At 32.2% G+C, this 17,709-nt stretch overlaps 1 protein-coding gene across 1 annotated transcript in view; it reads right to left on the reverse strand.

Moving 5' to 3' along the window:
* Nucleotides 1-7,564: 7,564 nt before the first annotated feature.
* Nucleotides 7,565-17,709, reverse strand: part of LOC132737618 (interleukin-17 receptor D-like) — a 32,591-nt gene continuing 22,446 nt past the window's right edge. The window contains 5 exon segments of the mRNA XM_060724948.1: nt 7,565-7,606; nt 7,608-8,206; nt 10,410-10,631; nt 13,234-13,269; nt 16,395-16,472. Of these exon segments, the coding sequence (XP_060580931.1) occupies nt 7,565-7,606; nt 7,608-8,206; nt 10,410-10,631; nt 13,234-13,269; nt 16,395-16,407 (912 nt within the window). The 5' untranslated portion in view covers nt 16,408-16,472.

Raw genomic sequence — 17,709 nt, forward strand, 5'->3', positions numbered from 1 at the left:
TATAAGAAAATCCCTTTCCTGTTTAATAAAGTTTATTGCTATAAGGAAAGATTATTAATTTTCAGGTACAAAAAAAATATCTCAGTAAAATTTTAATTTTGGTCACTTCAGAATAAGAAAAGAATTAGAATCTGTAAGTTTAGCTGAATAGAACCATAGAATACCATCATAATTCCCAACGGGAAAAAGTCACTAGCTAAAATATGATATACATAATTATGTATTTCCTAAAAATACCTATTGTCGTGACAAAAGTCTAACATGGATCATTGAAATATACCAAGATCATGTTTCTATGTAAGATTTTATTTACACATGACAAATTTTAACCTGATATCTTATCATAATAAATATTTATCAAATTGTAATATAAAATTCCTATATAATGTAGAGAATATAAAATCATTTCATGCGTATCATTTCAGATCAGATCAGATCACGATGTTCCTCTCTTTATTGTTACAATACCTATCCAAGTTATTTACCTGCACTTTATAGCCTCTGTCAGACATTCTTACATAATTTTAACAGTCAATAGTAAATTTATATTTTAATCCAACAAAAAAGAAGAAAAACAAAAGTAATGTGACACATTCAACTTCTAGCAATTAATAGCTTAAGGTAGCAATGGCTTATAAATATTGAAATCACAACAAAGAGGTATATCATGGGTTCAAGTTTTTTGGGGTTATTTTTTCAGTTTCAGCATGTTCTACATGCTTATAAATTTTAATCCTTACCATGCCAAATATCCTAAATGGCCTTTAACTCATGTTTCAATCTAGAAAAAATTTTTGTTGTTTAAAATGTTGAAAAAGTAGAGCTAAAAACCACAGAAGTTTATAATACTCACCGCAGTACATGTATAATTGTTTGATTTTAAAATAGCCAGTGCTTTAGATAGGTTAAGACTATACAAGTTTTCACACCATTGCAACCAGTAAAAACAGTACAATGTAAATAGATATTTTAATTTAGAGACCAGACAGTTAAAATGGTTATACACATGAACTTATTACAAGACCATGTCCATGTTATGACTTAAAATTGAATTTTTTTTTGTCTAGTTGGGTCACACGTACTATGTACAGCCCCAGGAAAGACTATTACAACTTTCCAGCTTTACAGGTGTTTGCATACTTACGAGAGCTGCCCCAAAATCCTTAAACTAGCTAGATGTCTTCCTCAAATAAAAAAAATTCAAAGTATGTGACAGAATTAGGACCCACCAACAGACGTGAGGGGCAATTGATTTGAAACCACTCAGCAACAGAGGCCCCCAAAGGTAAACTATATAAACTATTAACTACTTATATAATTATGTTACAGGGTTGATCATAACCTATGCCATGAGTGTTTTATTTTGCTTAATCAATCTTTTTTCCACACTTTAAAAGCCAGATTTGCAACTTACCAAGTCAGTATATATTAAATAGAAGCTAAATTTTCTAACAACAGCTTAAACAGAAACATTTCTACAGTCTAGGATCTCATGTACAACCTTCAGATGGATAAATATTTCTTAAGTAGGTCACCTTGAAAAGATTTTGTTGGGTAAAACATCATAAAATCACATTGAATTACCAACAAAAATAAAACTTACTTAACATCATAAATTGTGCAATCTTATCAACTGAGATCAGGCAAATATTTCAACCTTAGATTTGAGCTGTTAAATAACACCCATAGTGATGAATAATATCTTTATTGCAATTTCACCAACAGGAATAAGAAAAAAAAATAAAAAAAAGAAGAAAATACTAATTTAAAAGAAATCTCTACTAGAAATAAAATGAAATAAAAACTGGCTTATTAACTCCTACAATATTTCTATTAAATACATCAAAGGAAACGGAAAATCAAAACAGTGTTGTTTTGACATGAAAGAATTATACATGTGTAGGCAATCATATGACTGTGAGTCATCAAAAGAGGGAGATAGTTCAATTTCTCAATCATAAGATCTGTTGTGATTAGTTACTTCCCTTGATCATAAACAATAAATAAGACAGTCACTGAAGAAGACTTCAAGATTTTCTGTTACCATCTATGTCTGACATAAAATGAATTTGTATTAAATAAGCCATCTACACTGCTATCTCAATGCTTAAGTTTGCTATCTTTTTCTATCTAAAAGATCAATTATTTCTATATTAAATTTCTACCTATCTAAACTGAAGTGAAAACCAACGATACTGATCTTACAGCACATATGCTTTAATGAACTTATTAACACTTAAAAAGGCTCCCTAATAATTGTATACTGTCCGGCTAACATGATAATGAGTACACTATTTAAGATAAAGAATGTAAAGAAATATTACATAACAGTGCTGCCTCTTGCCAGGTATATCCTGCCAACTTCAATACATCATTATTATTTTTTCATGGACTTGCTTTGCTTTTAATAACGTATTTGACAAGAGCTGTCCGTAAGACAGCGCGCTCGACTTTTTTATTGCTTGCCAATAAAAAAAGTTTTTGCAGTAAAAGGCAATACAAGAATCTCTGTATTTTTAAAGTGAACAATGGCCATGAGCATTAAGATATTTAGTGAAGAATTATTTTATTATGACATAATTTATGGTAAAGTGAACAAGTGGATAGGAATGAATTTTTTTAGATTTTTTAAGTTTTTTAGTGCTTGCCTATAATACAAAACATTGACAGTTAAGGGCCATAATTCAAATAAAATCTTTGACAGAATTACCTTCTCCTGGACATGTTTGGGAATCATGATTGTAAACAAGTATTCCAACTTTCAAATTAATATCTCAAACAGTTCAGTCAAAAAGTGGACTGGTACTAAAAACTTAACCAAGATTCTAAGTCGATAAAAGGCCTTAATTTTTAAAACAAATCCTTGACAGAGTTACCTTCTCTTGCGTACAGATGGGGGTAATGATGTGAAATAGCATTAAAAGTTTCAAAGCAATATCTCAAAGGGTTAAGGCAATAAGTGGATTTTACCCATATTCAATGTATTTTCTAAGTCAAAAAGGGGCATAATTCTGTCAAAAAAACCTTGACAGAGTTATGTCCTCTTGTCTGTTGATGAAGGTCGTGATGGTAAACAAGTATGGTCAGTTTCAAAGCAATACCTCCAATGGTTTTGAAATAAAGTGAGGTGGTACAAAAAACTTAACCAAGCTCAATACACTTTCTAAGTCAAAAAAGGGCCATAATTCTGTCAAAAACCTTGACAGAGTTATGTACTCTTGTCTGTAGATGGAGGTTATGATGGTGAACAAGTATGGTAAGTTTCAAAGCCATACTTGTAATACTTCTGAAATAAAGTGGGGTGGTACGAAAAACTTAACCAAGGTGTGACGCCAACGCCGACGCCGGGGCGAGTAGGATAGCTCCCCTTTTCATAGAAAAGTCGAGCTAAAAATGTCTATTGTTGATTATCTGGGATGCCAAGATAAAGATATTAAAATTTGTAGGAAGGTAAGGTCTCTGATCAGAATGCATGCACATATGGGCAGTCTGGCTTTATACTGAGGTATTGTCCTGCTAGCATTTACCATATAAATTATCTTAAACTAAGATATTTGATTATTGTATATATAAACACACCAATTTCCTGTTATCGCAAGAAATGTTCAAGCTGAAATATAAAAAGAGTCCTATTTCCTATGAAGGATACAGGGATTTGAAGTAACATGGGCTTGTAATGGCAAGACAGGGTACACATTAAATTGTATAATTGCTCACAAGATAATGAACAGTTATTTCATTTATATAATGAGATCATTGTTGGTTACATCAATTCTGATGAAAAACATAAACTGCAGTATTTCTGTGAACAGAGAACTCATCATCACCTTAGTGCAATAACTGGTTATAACACTTTCAGATACAAGAAACACTGGCTAAGTAACTTGTGCACATAAATATAATCTTAATGCAGACTTTTAAAGAATAAACTTACAGCTTCAAAACATACATGGCATTTATGATAAAGGGTATAAGAAATAAAATATGATTAATAAATTGTTAAAGTATACAGATTTATTTCTCTTTCTGAATTTGTTACTATTAATTTAAGATTTGATAATGAAATTGTTATAAAAATAACTTTTATATATCCACTTGTCATACATGTCAGTTGCTCCTTGTATCTAGTTAACTTAGAAAATGCCCTTTCCTTATACTGGTTATAAGAAACCATCAGATATATCTAACAAAAAAAAAAAAATCATGGTCCTGGTGTGTTCACTGTAACAGAGTTTCACTGTAACTGCATTTACATTCCTAGGTTCACTTCAGAACTGTCTGCGTTTTTATCTTACATGTTTAACAGAAGTCTTTTTGTTATAAGTACAAAGGTAAGTAATGTGCTTTAAAAAAATCCACGGTTCTATAATTATATAAAAATATGGCATAAAACATCATCAACCAATTTTTTCTAAAAATTGAAATTTCACCACATGACAACAAAATACTGTAAACACTACAAACATCTGTAATTCAGACCAGTAGTTCACATATAGAGGCTTGAGCATAGTTGAACAACCTATTCCTATATATACTTACATCTATAGACTTACATAGACTAGTTTCCTACTGAGATATAATCGTGATAATCACATTAAGTATAAAATAAGACCAAAACGTAGATAAAACAATAGATTTTATATAATGAATATCATATTCATTTTTAGATAATTATACATGTTTATAGAAATAAATAATGTTTTCTACACTTTTCTATATAAATGCAACAATATAACTATGACAGGATATAATGTTACCATAATTATGCAATGTTCTTACAAACTACACAATGTCATTGTACAGTACATCACAGTAACTTTATAATACACCAGGGCTTCAATAATAGTCAGATCAAAGTTAACCATCTATTTATATAATCCAAGATCATATCAAACTATAGATCTCAAGCAAAATCTTTCTAGATTTCTCAATGCGTTAAAATTTCCTTATTCTCCCCAGATACTGGTGGGTGGGGTAAGGAATCATGTTAAGCTGACAATTTCATTAGTTTAAATCAAACATTTATTTTACCTTGATTGCGAAACAAATTCTTGCAACTTATATTAATCACTTTCAAGTCCACTTCCTGGACTTCCAGTACTGGTGTCATATAAAAAAACATGACCATGACCCAAGTAGGGCTCAAACCCATGATCCCTCAACCACTATACCAACACTCGAATTTTCATTATTATCAAAGCCCTGGCAATGCAAGTTATAAAAACCGGACAAATGGCTAACTATCTACAGTGTAAAAATCAAATAAATAAATAAGCATATCATGGACAAGACAAGAAAAATAGCACACTCACAATATAACATTGCGCAGTGTAAGACTGTTAAGGAGAATTGTTTGTCAGGGGGATATTAGAACTGTAAGTATGGAACATTTTGATTAATAATATCTGTCATATGTTGCGGTTCGGACCCGAATATCCGTCCCGAGGGGACCCGCCCATGGGCGGATTCCCGAGGGACGGATATTCCGATCTGAACCGCAAACATATGTCAGATATTTTTTCTTGCATATACTGCCATATTATTTCATATTTAAAATGGTTTAAACCTAAAATATGATATTATGTTTCATGGAAATTAAAAGTCATTTCACCATAAACTATTTTCTTTACAATAGCGTATGAAACTTACAACTTAAATAACAACGGCAAAATGACGTCATCCTAAGAACATATTTCCCTTCTAAAATGATGTCCTTTTAATGTGGTTCATTCATAAAGTGCGCTAAAATGACGTTGTTGTTTGGCATGCGACTCATCTGGCACCCCCCATGCCAGATGAAATTTCCGGCATGGGTAAAACTCACGGAAACGCCAGTCTGCTATGCAAGAATATAGGGTATAAAACTATAACAGGTCAAATATATGAAACAATCAGGTTGTTTCCATATTCCTATAGTTGTTTCTAAAATGGATAAACAAGGAGTGTCTCTATCATTTAATTCATAGGAATATTTTTGAATTAAGCATAGTGAAACAATCCTTAACAAAATAACATGAATTCTATTGCTATTGTAATTGGGAATTAGCAATGATTTGAATGTGTATTTTGTTTATCTATTATGTTGGATTTTAAGTCACACCAACACTGTGAATGACGACTTGCCAGCTTTACTGGTGGAGGCTGTTTTTTACTGCTTTGTGTGCAACATTTCAGACACAAATGGGCATCCGGGTAGAACCACCAACCTTCTGAAAGGTAGCTTAAAATAATTGAAAGTTCTTGTCAAGATTCAACTGGATGGTGTTATACAGTTAACATACAAATTCAAAAAATATAAGACTTTTATAATATATCTATAAATATATAAATAATTCTTGTATCATTTCTAAAAAAAGATTTTTGTTCGCAAATTAAAAAAAATGGAAAAACAATAAGCAAACAAAATTGTCAAATTTAAAAAAATCAAACAAAAACAAATGATATTAAGTCTGCAAACCTTTCAAAGGCTATAAAATAAATTCCATTAGAAACATATTGATTAGAAAACTGATCCTATCACTTATATTATAAAATATAATATATTCATAATTTAATATCTTCTAACTGAATCTGGAGAACATCATTGCACTTTGGGTCATGTGACATAACATTCAAAGCAACTGCATCACCTGCGCCAAAAGCTGGATCAGCACATGCTTTGATATCAGAAAATAGCTGTTTTTTGTTGGTTATTTCTGATATATTTTCCATTGTAGTTGTAAAGTTATATATTTTGAATATGCACCGAAGTTTTTCTAAGAAATTCTGGAGGTTAAAGACTTCTGAGATTGGATTAGGGTTCAAATAGAAGTTCAAGAATTCTTTCTAATCATCAACAATTGTATTCGTGAATTTTGAATTTGTTTATGAGAGTTCCCCCGTTGAGAGACGCCATCATTGAGCGTCCCATTCTTTTGTGAAATTCTGGGCTTTTTGGGAAAAATATCGTCTGTGGAACTAAATAGACACTGTTTTCTATTTCACAGCAAAGGCATTGGATTTTGATTTTAACTTCCACCATTATCAATTAATAGATTCCTGAGGTGGTTTATGAAACTGTTTTATATTAAGTCAAGAATTCCAAATACTGTGACCCTTTGGAAGCCCACAGAGGTCGCATCTGTTTGTCCATTTCTTGTCTGAAATTATTCACAACTTTTAGAGCTTTTGTTTATAGGTTTGGTGTTAGACAAAGTTGTCTGGCTGACTTAATGAAGAAGGAAAGGGGAATTCGTCGGGTTTTTAGGGGAAAATGAGGGACATTTGTTACGAATTTTTGTTGTATCTTTTTGGCGAAGGGCTCACCTGTAATCTCATTTAGATATAATGTGGCTTTTAAAGGTGGAATTTAGGAGGGGTCGTGCCTGAAGGCAAAAGTCGTGGGGCGCGGCCGCTCTCCGCCCCCGAATCAGACACTAAGCAACAAAAAAAAAAGAAAAAATTAAAAAACAAAAAACCAAAAAAAAAAAAAACAAAAAAAAAATAACAAAAAAAAAAACGAATTGTACAGAAGGCTCGGGAATTTTTTTTTGTGGGCGGGCACCATGGTTTGCACAGGTTCTATTTATCCTTCAACCCAAAATCTGGGATTTGATTTTGAAAATTCCTCCTTTGGCTGATTCTAAAGCAACTTTTAATTCAAGCCCCATTTCTGTTGTATCAAAAGTGTCTGGTGTTAAACCAACAATAGGAGCACCGTCTTTCGTTGGTTCACCATGAATTCCATGTAAATGACAGAACAGTGCAGTTATATCCTTCATAAGACAAAATTTAAATGCCATTTCTAGTTGGGGAGGAATATCACTCTCTGTAGAATAATCCATATAAGCAACACAAAATGTAGTCAAAGGCATACCCTTTGACCTTTCTACTCTCATCTTTTCAGCAACATAATCAACAGCCACTGCAAAATAATCAGGCAATATTTTACCATCTTCAACTTTGAATCTAACTTTCTTTTTACTACACCTTAATCTTGCACCAATGGAACTTAGAACAATAATAAACTCCGCTTCCTGTAGATTATCCACCAGCCACTCATCTAAGCCACGCTCCATGATCAGTTGCTCCTCAAACATGTCAAGATGAACATTACAGTTGCATGTCTCGATAAGAAAGCCTGACAAGGCCTCAACAACTTTCTCATGAGCACTACAATCATAGGAGTAGAGTAATAATACTGTTGGTACCTGCTTCTGCTCCAAATCTATACAATAAAAAAATACAAAACATTTAAAGCATAATAAATTGTGAACTATTGATAAACAGGATTGTAGTTTCATTGGATTATTAGTAGCACCAACCCTGTTATAAACAACAGCAGTTGATATGATAGCCTGCTCGACTATTCTCAATGCCTGATAGTAAGATAAGCCTAGATAATGTTAGAATTAGCAAAGAGGAGATTACATTCACACAAATACAAATAATGATCATGACATAGTTATGATTCCTCTTGTTATCATAAGCGAAAACAGTTTTCACAGGTTACTGTGACCTTGACCTCCATGCATTGGCAAACAAAAACATAATAGGTCTTCTACTCAAGGGTAATCATTATTATGAATTATGAAGGCTGCGGGTCAAATGAATCTCTATTGAGTGGAAACAGTTTTCATATTCAAGGCACTGTGACCATGACCTTCATGCATGGCCTTGACCTTGTATACTTGGGTGCCCAAAAACAATAGGGGTCATCTACTCAATAAGACTGATCATCCTATAAAGTGTGAAGTCTGATGGTCAAATATTTCTCTAGTTATTGAGCAGAATCAAACTTGTCTATCAACTGACCAATCAATATCCAACAGACCAATTGACATTTGCAAAACAATAAACCCCCTTCTCTTCATAAGGGGGTATAATTAGTTTTTTTACACAAAATGGTAAAATTATGTTGTTTCAATAACCTCATGGTAATTTATTGAAAGGGATTGTTACTTATTATATTTCTATCATTTGACATAAATGAAATATTTACAAACAGAGAAAAATGTTCCAGAACAAATTATTTTGCTGCATGCATTTCATGTAGAAATATTAATAAATGTGTGATGATTTTGTTGGGGAGTGGGAGTCGCTCATTTGGGATACCAAAATTTTTTTTCTTTATACATGGGTGTTGGAATTTTCAAATTTTAAAATTTTTAACCCAAATTTTGTTTAAACAGCTGGGATCAGGAATTTTAATACTTTTTTGTCTTATGGGTTTTATCTTTCCCGTTTTTACTGTTTGAAGGAAGATCTCAAATGGAAACCCTTTAAAACAATATTTTAGGCAGTAAAAGGCACCTGAGTAGAAACCCAAACATCTTTCAAAAAAGAAATTATGGAACACTGGGAAAAATTTCATTTAAAAAGCTCCCAAACTTCTATACATCCCTTGACAGTGCTCAATTAATTTGGAAAAAAATGTTTAAAAATTGAAAAATTTAAGCCTGAGGGTTTTAGCTAAATACCCTAAACTTTTCCATTGAAACAGATTGTGTAACTTGGGTTTTTGCAAACTTTCCCGTAATATCAATTTTAATTTTGTTAATTTTCTGACAAGTTTTTGTTGATGTAGATTTGCTTAAAATATATCAGACCATCAATATAGTCAACTAGGTCTCACTTACGGTGAATAATATACAATGTATGTATCAACTTTCAAAACTGTGTGTAACATTAAAAACTGAAGTGAGGTTGATAAATGACACAATAATGTCGCACTTCTTTCTCACCATCAGACATTTGGCAACATTGGACTTTCAGAGAGAATTTTACACAGCAACTCTCTCTCATGTCAATCGGTTTTTGAAGATTTTCATGACTAATTTCAATTCAACCGCAAAATATGTCAAAGAATGAAAGTAATCCACATTGGGTTCATACCCTGCCAGGGGTAAGACACTGTTTCCAAAAGCAAGAACTTAACATTTCTTTGTACTGGTTGGGCCCAGGAACTGATTCAAGAATCAGCTAATAGCTTCCTCCACAATCAAACTAGAATAAATACTACATCTTTAACTTAAGAGATGTTGGTGGCCAGGTATCTCAGACAGTATGGCTGTGCAAATATCATTTGTAGGTCTCAAGTTTGAGCTACATAAACTTGTACAATTTTCTAAACTGTTAACTGAGAATGAAGTTCAAACTGACCTTAAATTGAAAATATAAAATGACCTTAGATTTAACATTCATTTTTCTAAATGACCAACAATGCTCAATGATTTAATAGAAATCATCCCTACAAGAAGATATCCAGAAGTCACAGTAACTCACTGCAACACTTGTCCTTACAATTCACTACTTTATGTTTTTAATCCTCATTATAAATGGAATTAATGCTTCCAGTTATTAATTCAAATACAAGAATAAATCCTTGCATTACAAATGAAAGGCTCATATTCCTTTCATTATTGTAGTACATGTAGTTACTTCAGCAGATACTGTATTTTCACTGGAAATTCACACAAAGGTTACAACTTTACCTGATCTATTACTCCTATTTCTGTTCTTACAGAATCTGTAAATCAGAGTCCCTATAATTAACAACCCCAGGAATCCAAACACACCAAACACCGTACCCAGTACAATCTGTAAGTGGGTTTCATACTCGGTGGTCTGCGATGTCTTTGAAACTTGTACATCTGAAAATATACAAGTTAAATATATGTATGTTGAATGTTGCTTTCCATTTATCTTGGTGTATATATAAATAATGGTGTACGGACATAATCCCCTTCGGACAAAATCCCCTTCATGTATTTTTGTATAACCGGACATAATCCGCTTCATGGGTGGAAAACCATAAATCCCACTTAACATGTGTGAAAATTTTTGAAGTGGGAACAACAAAATCCCCTTCATAAATTGCTACCTAGGACAAAATCCCGCCGTCATGAGGAATTTTATCGGTTTGAAAGTGGGTATGATGCGACCATACTGCATTACTGTTGTGTAATATGTTAATTAGTATAAAAAAAAAGTAGAAAATTTTCAGCAGAATGAGCACATGTCAATTAAGCACATTTAAATCACATTAAAATTGCTTTATTAATTGACATCATTAACAATAACAATCAAGATAGCTGCAGTGATCTGTTTTGATTTTAAATTTATCACTCTTTTCACAATAGAAATTGTAACACTGGATTGTATCTTATTCAATAATAAAGAATTATTCAACTTATAATCATGAAAAACAATTATTGCGCTAATAAAAATTGTTTTCATACTAATTCAATTAAAATATTAAAAGAAATTATGTGTTATGCAGTTGTTAATTTACCAAATCTTAATTGAAAACTTTCTAAACTAAATAACAGGTAACTTATTGAACATTAATCATAAAGTAAAAAATAACAAAATTCATTAGTTCACCAATTTTTAAGGGAGTATAATAAATACATATTCATCACATTTTTTATGGAGCAAATAATACATTAAAACCTATGAAACCAAGGGGGATTTTGTAACCGGGTAGTGAAGGGATTTTGTCCAGCCTTGCAAAAATGAAAGGGGGGATTATTGTCCACCCATGAAGGGGGTTTTGTCCGGTAGGTGAAGGGGATTTTGTCCGAAGGGGATTATGTCTGACATTCATAAATAATGTATAAACAATATTACCATTTCATGACTGCTATCAAAATTGCATCAAGCAGTCTCTTCCAACATCACTCAATAAATAAATGCCATTCATTCACTGCAATATTCACAGCAAATTGTGTTCAGTGCAAGAACAGTTTGCCATCAAACACTGTCAGTTCATTGAAGAAGAAATATGTACAAATAAAATTTCTTACCATTTACACTCATATGAAATCAGGTTCAAATACTGTTTGTGTGTAATGCAAATCAGCTGGCCAATTCTTCCAGTCATGCAAACAAGGGTTTTTGTTACACCAAAATACAAATATCATGTGTACAAATTTTTGCTGATTGTATTATGTGATATCCTGCCTAATATTACAAAACTGCTAATGGATCTGCTTCGTATTTGTCCATCATATACAGTGATTGATAACTTTCATAAAGCCAGTGTGCAAGTCCCCGTAAGCTATAATATTCTGATAAAGGGTCTCGAGATTTAAAATTGTATGTCTCAGGTACTTGAAAATAAGCTTGTACAAGGACTCACTTTTACCCTGCATGTAATTGCCAATTTTTGTTAAAGTGTGTCTATATATTATTATATAATGATCTCATACTAATCTAATAGCAGTATTATGAAGATATTTAATAAAATAAAACTGGAACAACTTAATGTCATAATGTATGAAGTGTCTTGAAGAGAAAATTGTCAATGTTTCTAACATGGGAAGGATTGTTTTAAGAAAAATTGTCAGCCAAAAAAAGATTTGGATTAAAGACCACTTAAACATGAAATTGACTGTACATGATTTGAAGGACTATGAGTTATCTGGGGGGTTAATTTCAATACTATTATCAACTATTTTGGTTTCAGTCTATTTGCAGATCTTAATTACCAGCATGAGCAGCAAATAAAGCATGACATGTTACCATATAAAGACAGGACTCCATGTCACCAGAAATAAGCAGGTCTACCTAGACAGTCATATGTCACCAGAAATAAGCAGGTCTACCTAGACAGTAATATGTCACCAGAAATAAGCAGGTCTACCTAGACAGTAATATGTCACCAGAAATAAGCAGGTCTACCTAGACAGTAATATGTCACCAGAAATAGGCAGGTCTACCTAGACAGTAATATGTCACCAGAAATAAGCAGGTCTACCTAGACAGTAATATGTCACCAGAAATAAGCAGGTCTACCTAGACAGTAATATGTCACCAGAAATAAGCAGGTCTACCTAGACAGTAATATGTCACCAGAAATAAGCAGGTCTACCTAGACAGTAATATGTCACCAGAAATAAGCAGGTCTACCTAGACAGTAATATGTCACCAGAAATAGACACATAAGTCTATGTCACAAGAATAACAGTATTGGCAGGCTTCCTAATAAGACACAAACATTGCAAGTCTATATTAGCATAAATGTAACAAATTTTTTTACAGCTCAAATATTTAGGTTGAACATGAAATCCCTACGAAATAGCAGTGATTCAAAGTTATAGCAGGACAAGCCAAATCTTGAATACAGTAAGGAAAATTATCCTCAAAGCTAAAGTATATTGTTCTTAACATTCCTAGGTTCTAAATGTTTAGCAGGGTAAGTTTAAAACAAATACCAACAGCTAGGGAAAGGTTTTAAAAATATAATCTCACCTTTATTTCGTATGGGCTTAATAGTGGATGTGGTACCTGAAATTAGAACAGGTAAAAATAACATTGGTTTACTGTATTCATTAATTTTAATTTTGTTTCTAGGGATCTCCATTTCAAATATGATGTAAAACAAGTATATTTGTTGCTGCACAAATAAAACAAGAAAATTGTCCTTATTGAAAACTTTACACTACATTTGAAGGTTTAATATAAACCGTGTCTTCAGGACATAATACCCTGTCCTCCCTGGACCCTTGTCAGGAATGAGCACAGCATAGATTACCAACTATCAGTAGATAAAATTATCAAAATGAAATAAAACAATTTACAAGTCTGGCAATTAAATAATTTTTCAAAGTTTTGACCAATAACCAATAAAGTGTAAATAGTTCAAACTACAACAAAAATTGGCTCAGGTGAAAATTGTCTATCTATTGATTGTGCTTTGCTTGACATAGTGATTTTGTCCATCTATGGAGAGACTTTATTGATTGTGCTTTGCTTGACATAGTGATTTTGTCCATCTATGGAGAGACTTTATTGATTGTGCTTTGCTTGACATAGTGATTTTGTCCATCTATGGAGAGACTTTATTGATTGTGCTTTGCTCGACATAGTGATTTTGTCCATCTATGGAGAGACTTTTGGTCATTGTGTTTTGATTAACTCAGTGACTTTTATCCACATATGGAGAGACTTTTTAGTTGTATTGCTTTGCTTTATTAAGAGGCTTTTGTTTATGTTCATTTATGTTATTTTGTCAAGAAATTATTTCCTGTGAACAAATTTAACAACCCTTCCGTGAGAGGTTGAGAGTTGTCTATAAAACAGGAAGTGGAAAAAAGAGTATACTCATATACATGTAGGTATGCATTGAAATATTTTCAAATCATTATGAGGACATTAAAGGACTATCCTACCACTCTACTGCTGTCTGCTGTTTTATCATTACTCTGATACTTAAATATCTTAAAATAACAACAGACTGCTCAAGTTTCAAAGGAAGGCAAGTTTGTTTTCCAAATTAAAGAGACTATAAATATGACATTGTCATATGGAAGAAAATATTGTGTTACCATGAAAAAAAATAATAACACAATAACAACAAAATGAATATTAACAGTTTAAAAAATATCTGGTATTGTATTCTTTTACAAATATTAGCTTTGCATGTAATGTACAATTTCAGGTTACATTGATTCTCTACAGTAAAACTAATACAATAAGTCTGTTTCTTGTTTCAATCACAACATCCTGGTTTGTGTTTACTTCTATTTATTGTTTAAATTCGAGCACCTTGGTTTGAGTTCATGTCTGTTTCTTGTTTCAATGAGAGCACCTTGGTTTGTGTTCATGTCTGTTTCTTGTTTCAATCAGAGCACCTTGGTTTGTGTTCACCTCTGTTGATTGTTTTTAACATGAGTACCTTCCTTTTCAACTAAGTCACATGTAATATAATACAATTCACACAGTATGACTTTAGAAAAAAATGGCCTTGCTCTCATCTAATTATGGCTATAATTTCACAGAAAATTGGCAAAAACACATTAATGATTATGTAACAATATCACCTGAACAGTTGTTCATTTTTAGGAAAAACAAAACTGATTTATGTTTTGTAGAGAGTTTAAGAGGAGTTTAAGAGTTCCATTCTGTCCAATCCTGTGAGTATAATGGTAATAAAAATTCACCAGTGATTTTATTATCAGGAAGGTAATGTGACAAAATAGTGTTTACAAAACTAACTTTAGGATTATAAATTATTTTATGACACCTCAAGTATCTGGCAGTATGATGAAATATTTTGTTTTGCTGTGTTTTGTACAACTTGATATAAATCACATATATAACCAATACTCCTAGGTTATATGCTGTATTTTTCTAATTTTTTTTTGTACCAGTAGTAAGTTGGCCAACCAATTTGACATTTTAATGCATGAAATTAATTATTTATGGTCCCTTTGGAAGCTTTTCTTGGAGTATGATTTAATAAAAAAGATATGCTGTTGCAGCCAGTGCTTTCAGGTATCCTGTACTATGTTTCCAGAATATCTATTGAGTAAACTCTTAATTGAATCAAGTGAAATTGTGTGACTATGATACCTAAAAAAGTCATGTGGGTTGGTCACCTTCAGTAGCAATGTGTTTGTCTTCACATGCTTTAATCACATTGTATCATTCAAAAAAGTGGTGATAGATAAATAAATAGATAGATAAATAGATATTCAATTATTATGTCATCTAAACAAGACCAGACATTTGAATGCCTTAAACTCTTTTTTAACTGAGCTTACAAATTTGGCAATGGTTAAAAGAGTTTCTTTTTTCAGATATGCAACTTGAATCTACCGTTTTCACAATTTTACATTGATCATTTACATTCTTTTTATTTTTAGTATATACAATATAAAGCAGAATTTTCTTTAAAGTGTTTTCTTTTTTTCAGAATGTAAGCCAAATCTGGATAGATTACATAATCAGCCCCCTTAGCTTTAAAGCTCTCTAAGAACTATAAAAGCCACAGTCCTAGCTAAGATGCACCTGCACATGCTTTGCTAATAGGATAAACAAGAGCTGTCATAGGAGACAGCCAAGCTTGACTAATAAATACTGGACGCAGTAAGGACAAAACTATGGAAAAAAATCAAATATGTATAATAAAGTATAAGTTTATAGTAAAAAAAAACATTTGTTAACATAAATTCCAAGATCAAGGGGAATAATTCTAGAAATAGTCACACTAGAGTTATGAACCTTGTCACACAACATGTGTGTAATGATAAGAAATATATATTTGAAGTTTGAAGTAGATACCTTAAAAAGTATAGAAGTTATAGGGAGGATAGCGAATAGGACAGCTCTCCATATACTTCGTATAGTCAAGCTAAAAATGAAGTTTCCTAATTGGTAGAAAATATTTGAGGTGCATTTAGCATTACTTTTAGCATGAACAAGAGACACAAGTAGAAGCACAAACCTTCAGTCCTGAGTAATTTAATGTCTCAGGTTCCTTATGTGACAGAAGAGAACTAAAATTGTCAGCAGTGGCCTTACTTTTTACCCCAAGATCACCAATGTTTAAGTTATATCCGGCAAGCTTTAAAAAGACCACCCCCAACCTCCCACTCCCTGCTTAGGTCAGGGCTAAATGACCAACTTACTTGTAGCAGACATATTCCAAAGTCAGGTCTCATTCAAAGTTTGTTTCATCTCTTCATAGTTTGCACTGACTTTATGATCTGAAAATATACAAATATGATCATTGTAACACATCCTAATGATTCAACACTTGGGTAAATACAATATACGTAATAAATGTTGCTTCATCATAAAATAATTTGCACTTTCAATAAATGAAGGTTGTATTACCTTGTAAAGTTGAAAACCTACGCGTAGATAGCACTTTTGATTTTTACTCATCATCAAGCCCAGCCCTACTAAAGCATGGAAATCCATTTAATTTATCATTAAATTTATCCATCTATATCTGTATATTAACTTAACAAAACATACAGAACATAGGTAAATACCACTGTTAGTAGGAAAATAAGTTAATAAATAGGATATTGAACAATGTTGACAAGCTTTAACTTTTACCAATTGCTTAAACAGAAAGAGATTATTAATACCCTAAGTTACAACCAGTAAAAGTATGACCAGACTCTTTACTGCTGACTGTAAACTTTAAATTTTCATCTTGATGCACACATTCAAAGTAATGATTTAATAGACAGTTTGGAAAATAGAAGCTGGACAAGTCTTTAATAGAATTTCAGCAGACTTTAAGAGTTAAAAAGCTTTATTAAAAGATGGTGATTAGAAAATTTAAGCACTGTCTGTTCTTGTTGCAAATGCAAAAAGCCTTGTCGGATAAACTTATCTATCTCCAGTCATTATGTCACATGATGACGTCACATATTTAGCAGCAAAACAAAACTACATATAGATGCTATTTTATCGGGGAAAAAGAAGAATGAAACCCTTTAATTATTCTAAAAACATGATAAAAAGCAGGATAAATCAAATACATGGTTGATGTTGGGATGTAGAAGGTTTATCCGGTTCGCTGGGAAAATGAACCATGGCTCGCTAAAGCTCGCCAGGATACACTTTCTCGCTCACCGGATAAACCTTCTCCATCCCGACATCAACCATGTATTTTCTATATAATTTATCATCCCTGCCAATTAAAAACTTTTTAAAAATTTTGCCATGCAAATATACTGTGAAACTACAGTTTCGGTTTTATCAAGTCTGTTCATTAGAGATAATGGAACTATTGGAAAGTGTAACACTGTCTAACAGTATATGGAAGCTTAATAATCCTAACCCTTTTGAAATTTTGTAAACAATTTGCCCTACTTTCAACAGCTCATTAAAGGTTTTAGGGATTTCTACATCAGTCATTGCATAGGTGTGCTGGCATGCCTAGCTCTGAATAGACTAACTCTGGAATTAAGATTATTTGGGTTTTTC

The sequence above is a fragment of the Ruditapes philippinarum genome, unplaced genomic scaffold, assembly GCF_026571515.1.
Source record: "Ruditapes philippinarum isolate M1 unplaced genomic scaffold, ASM2657151v2 ctg2063_1_1_1_1, whole genome shotgun sequence".
In the NCBI taxonomy this organism is placed as follows: Eukaryota; Metazoa; Mollusca; class Bivalvia; order Venerida; family Veneridae; genus Ruditapes; species Ruditapes philippinarum.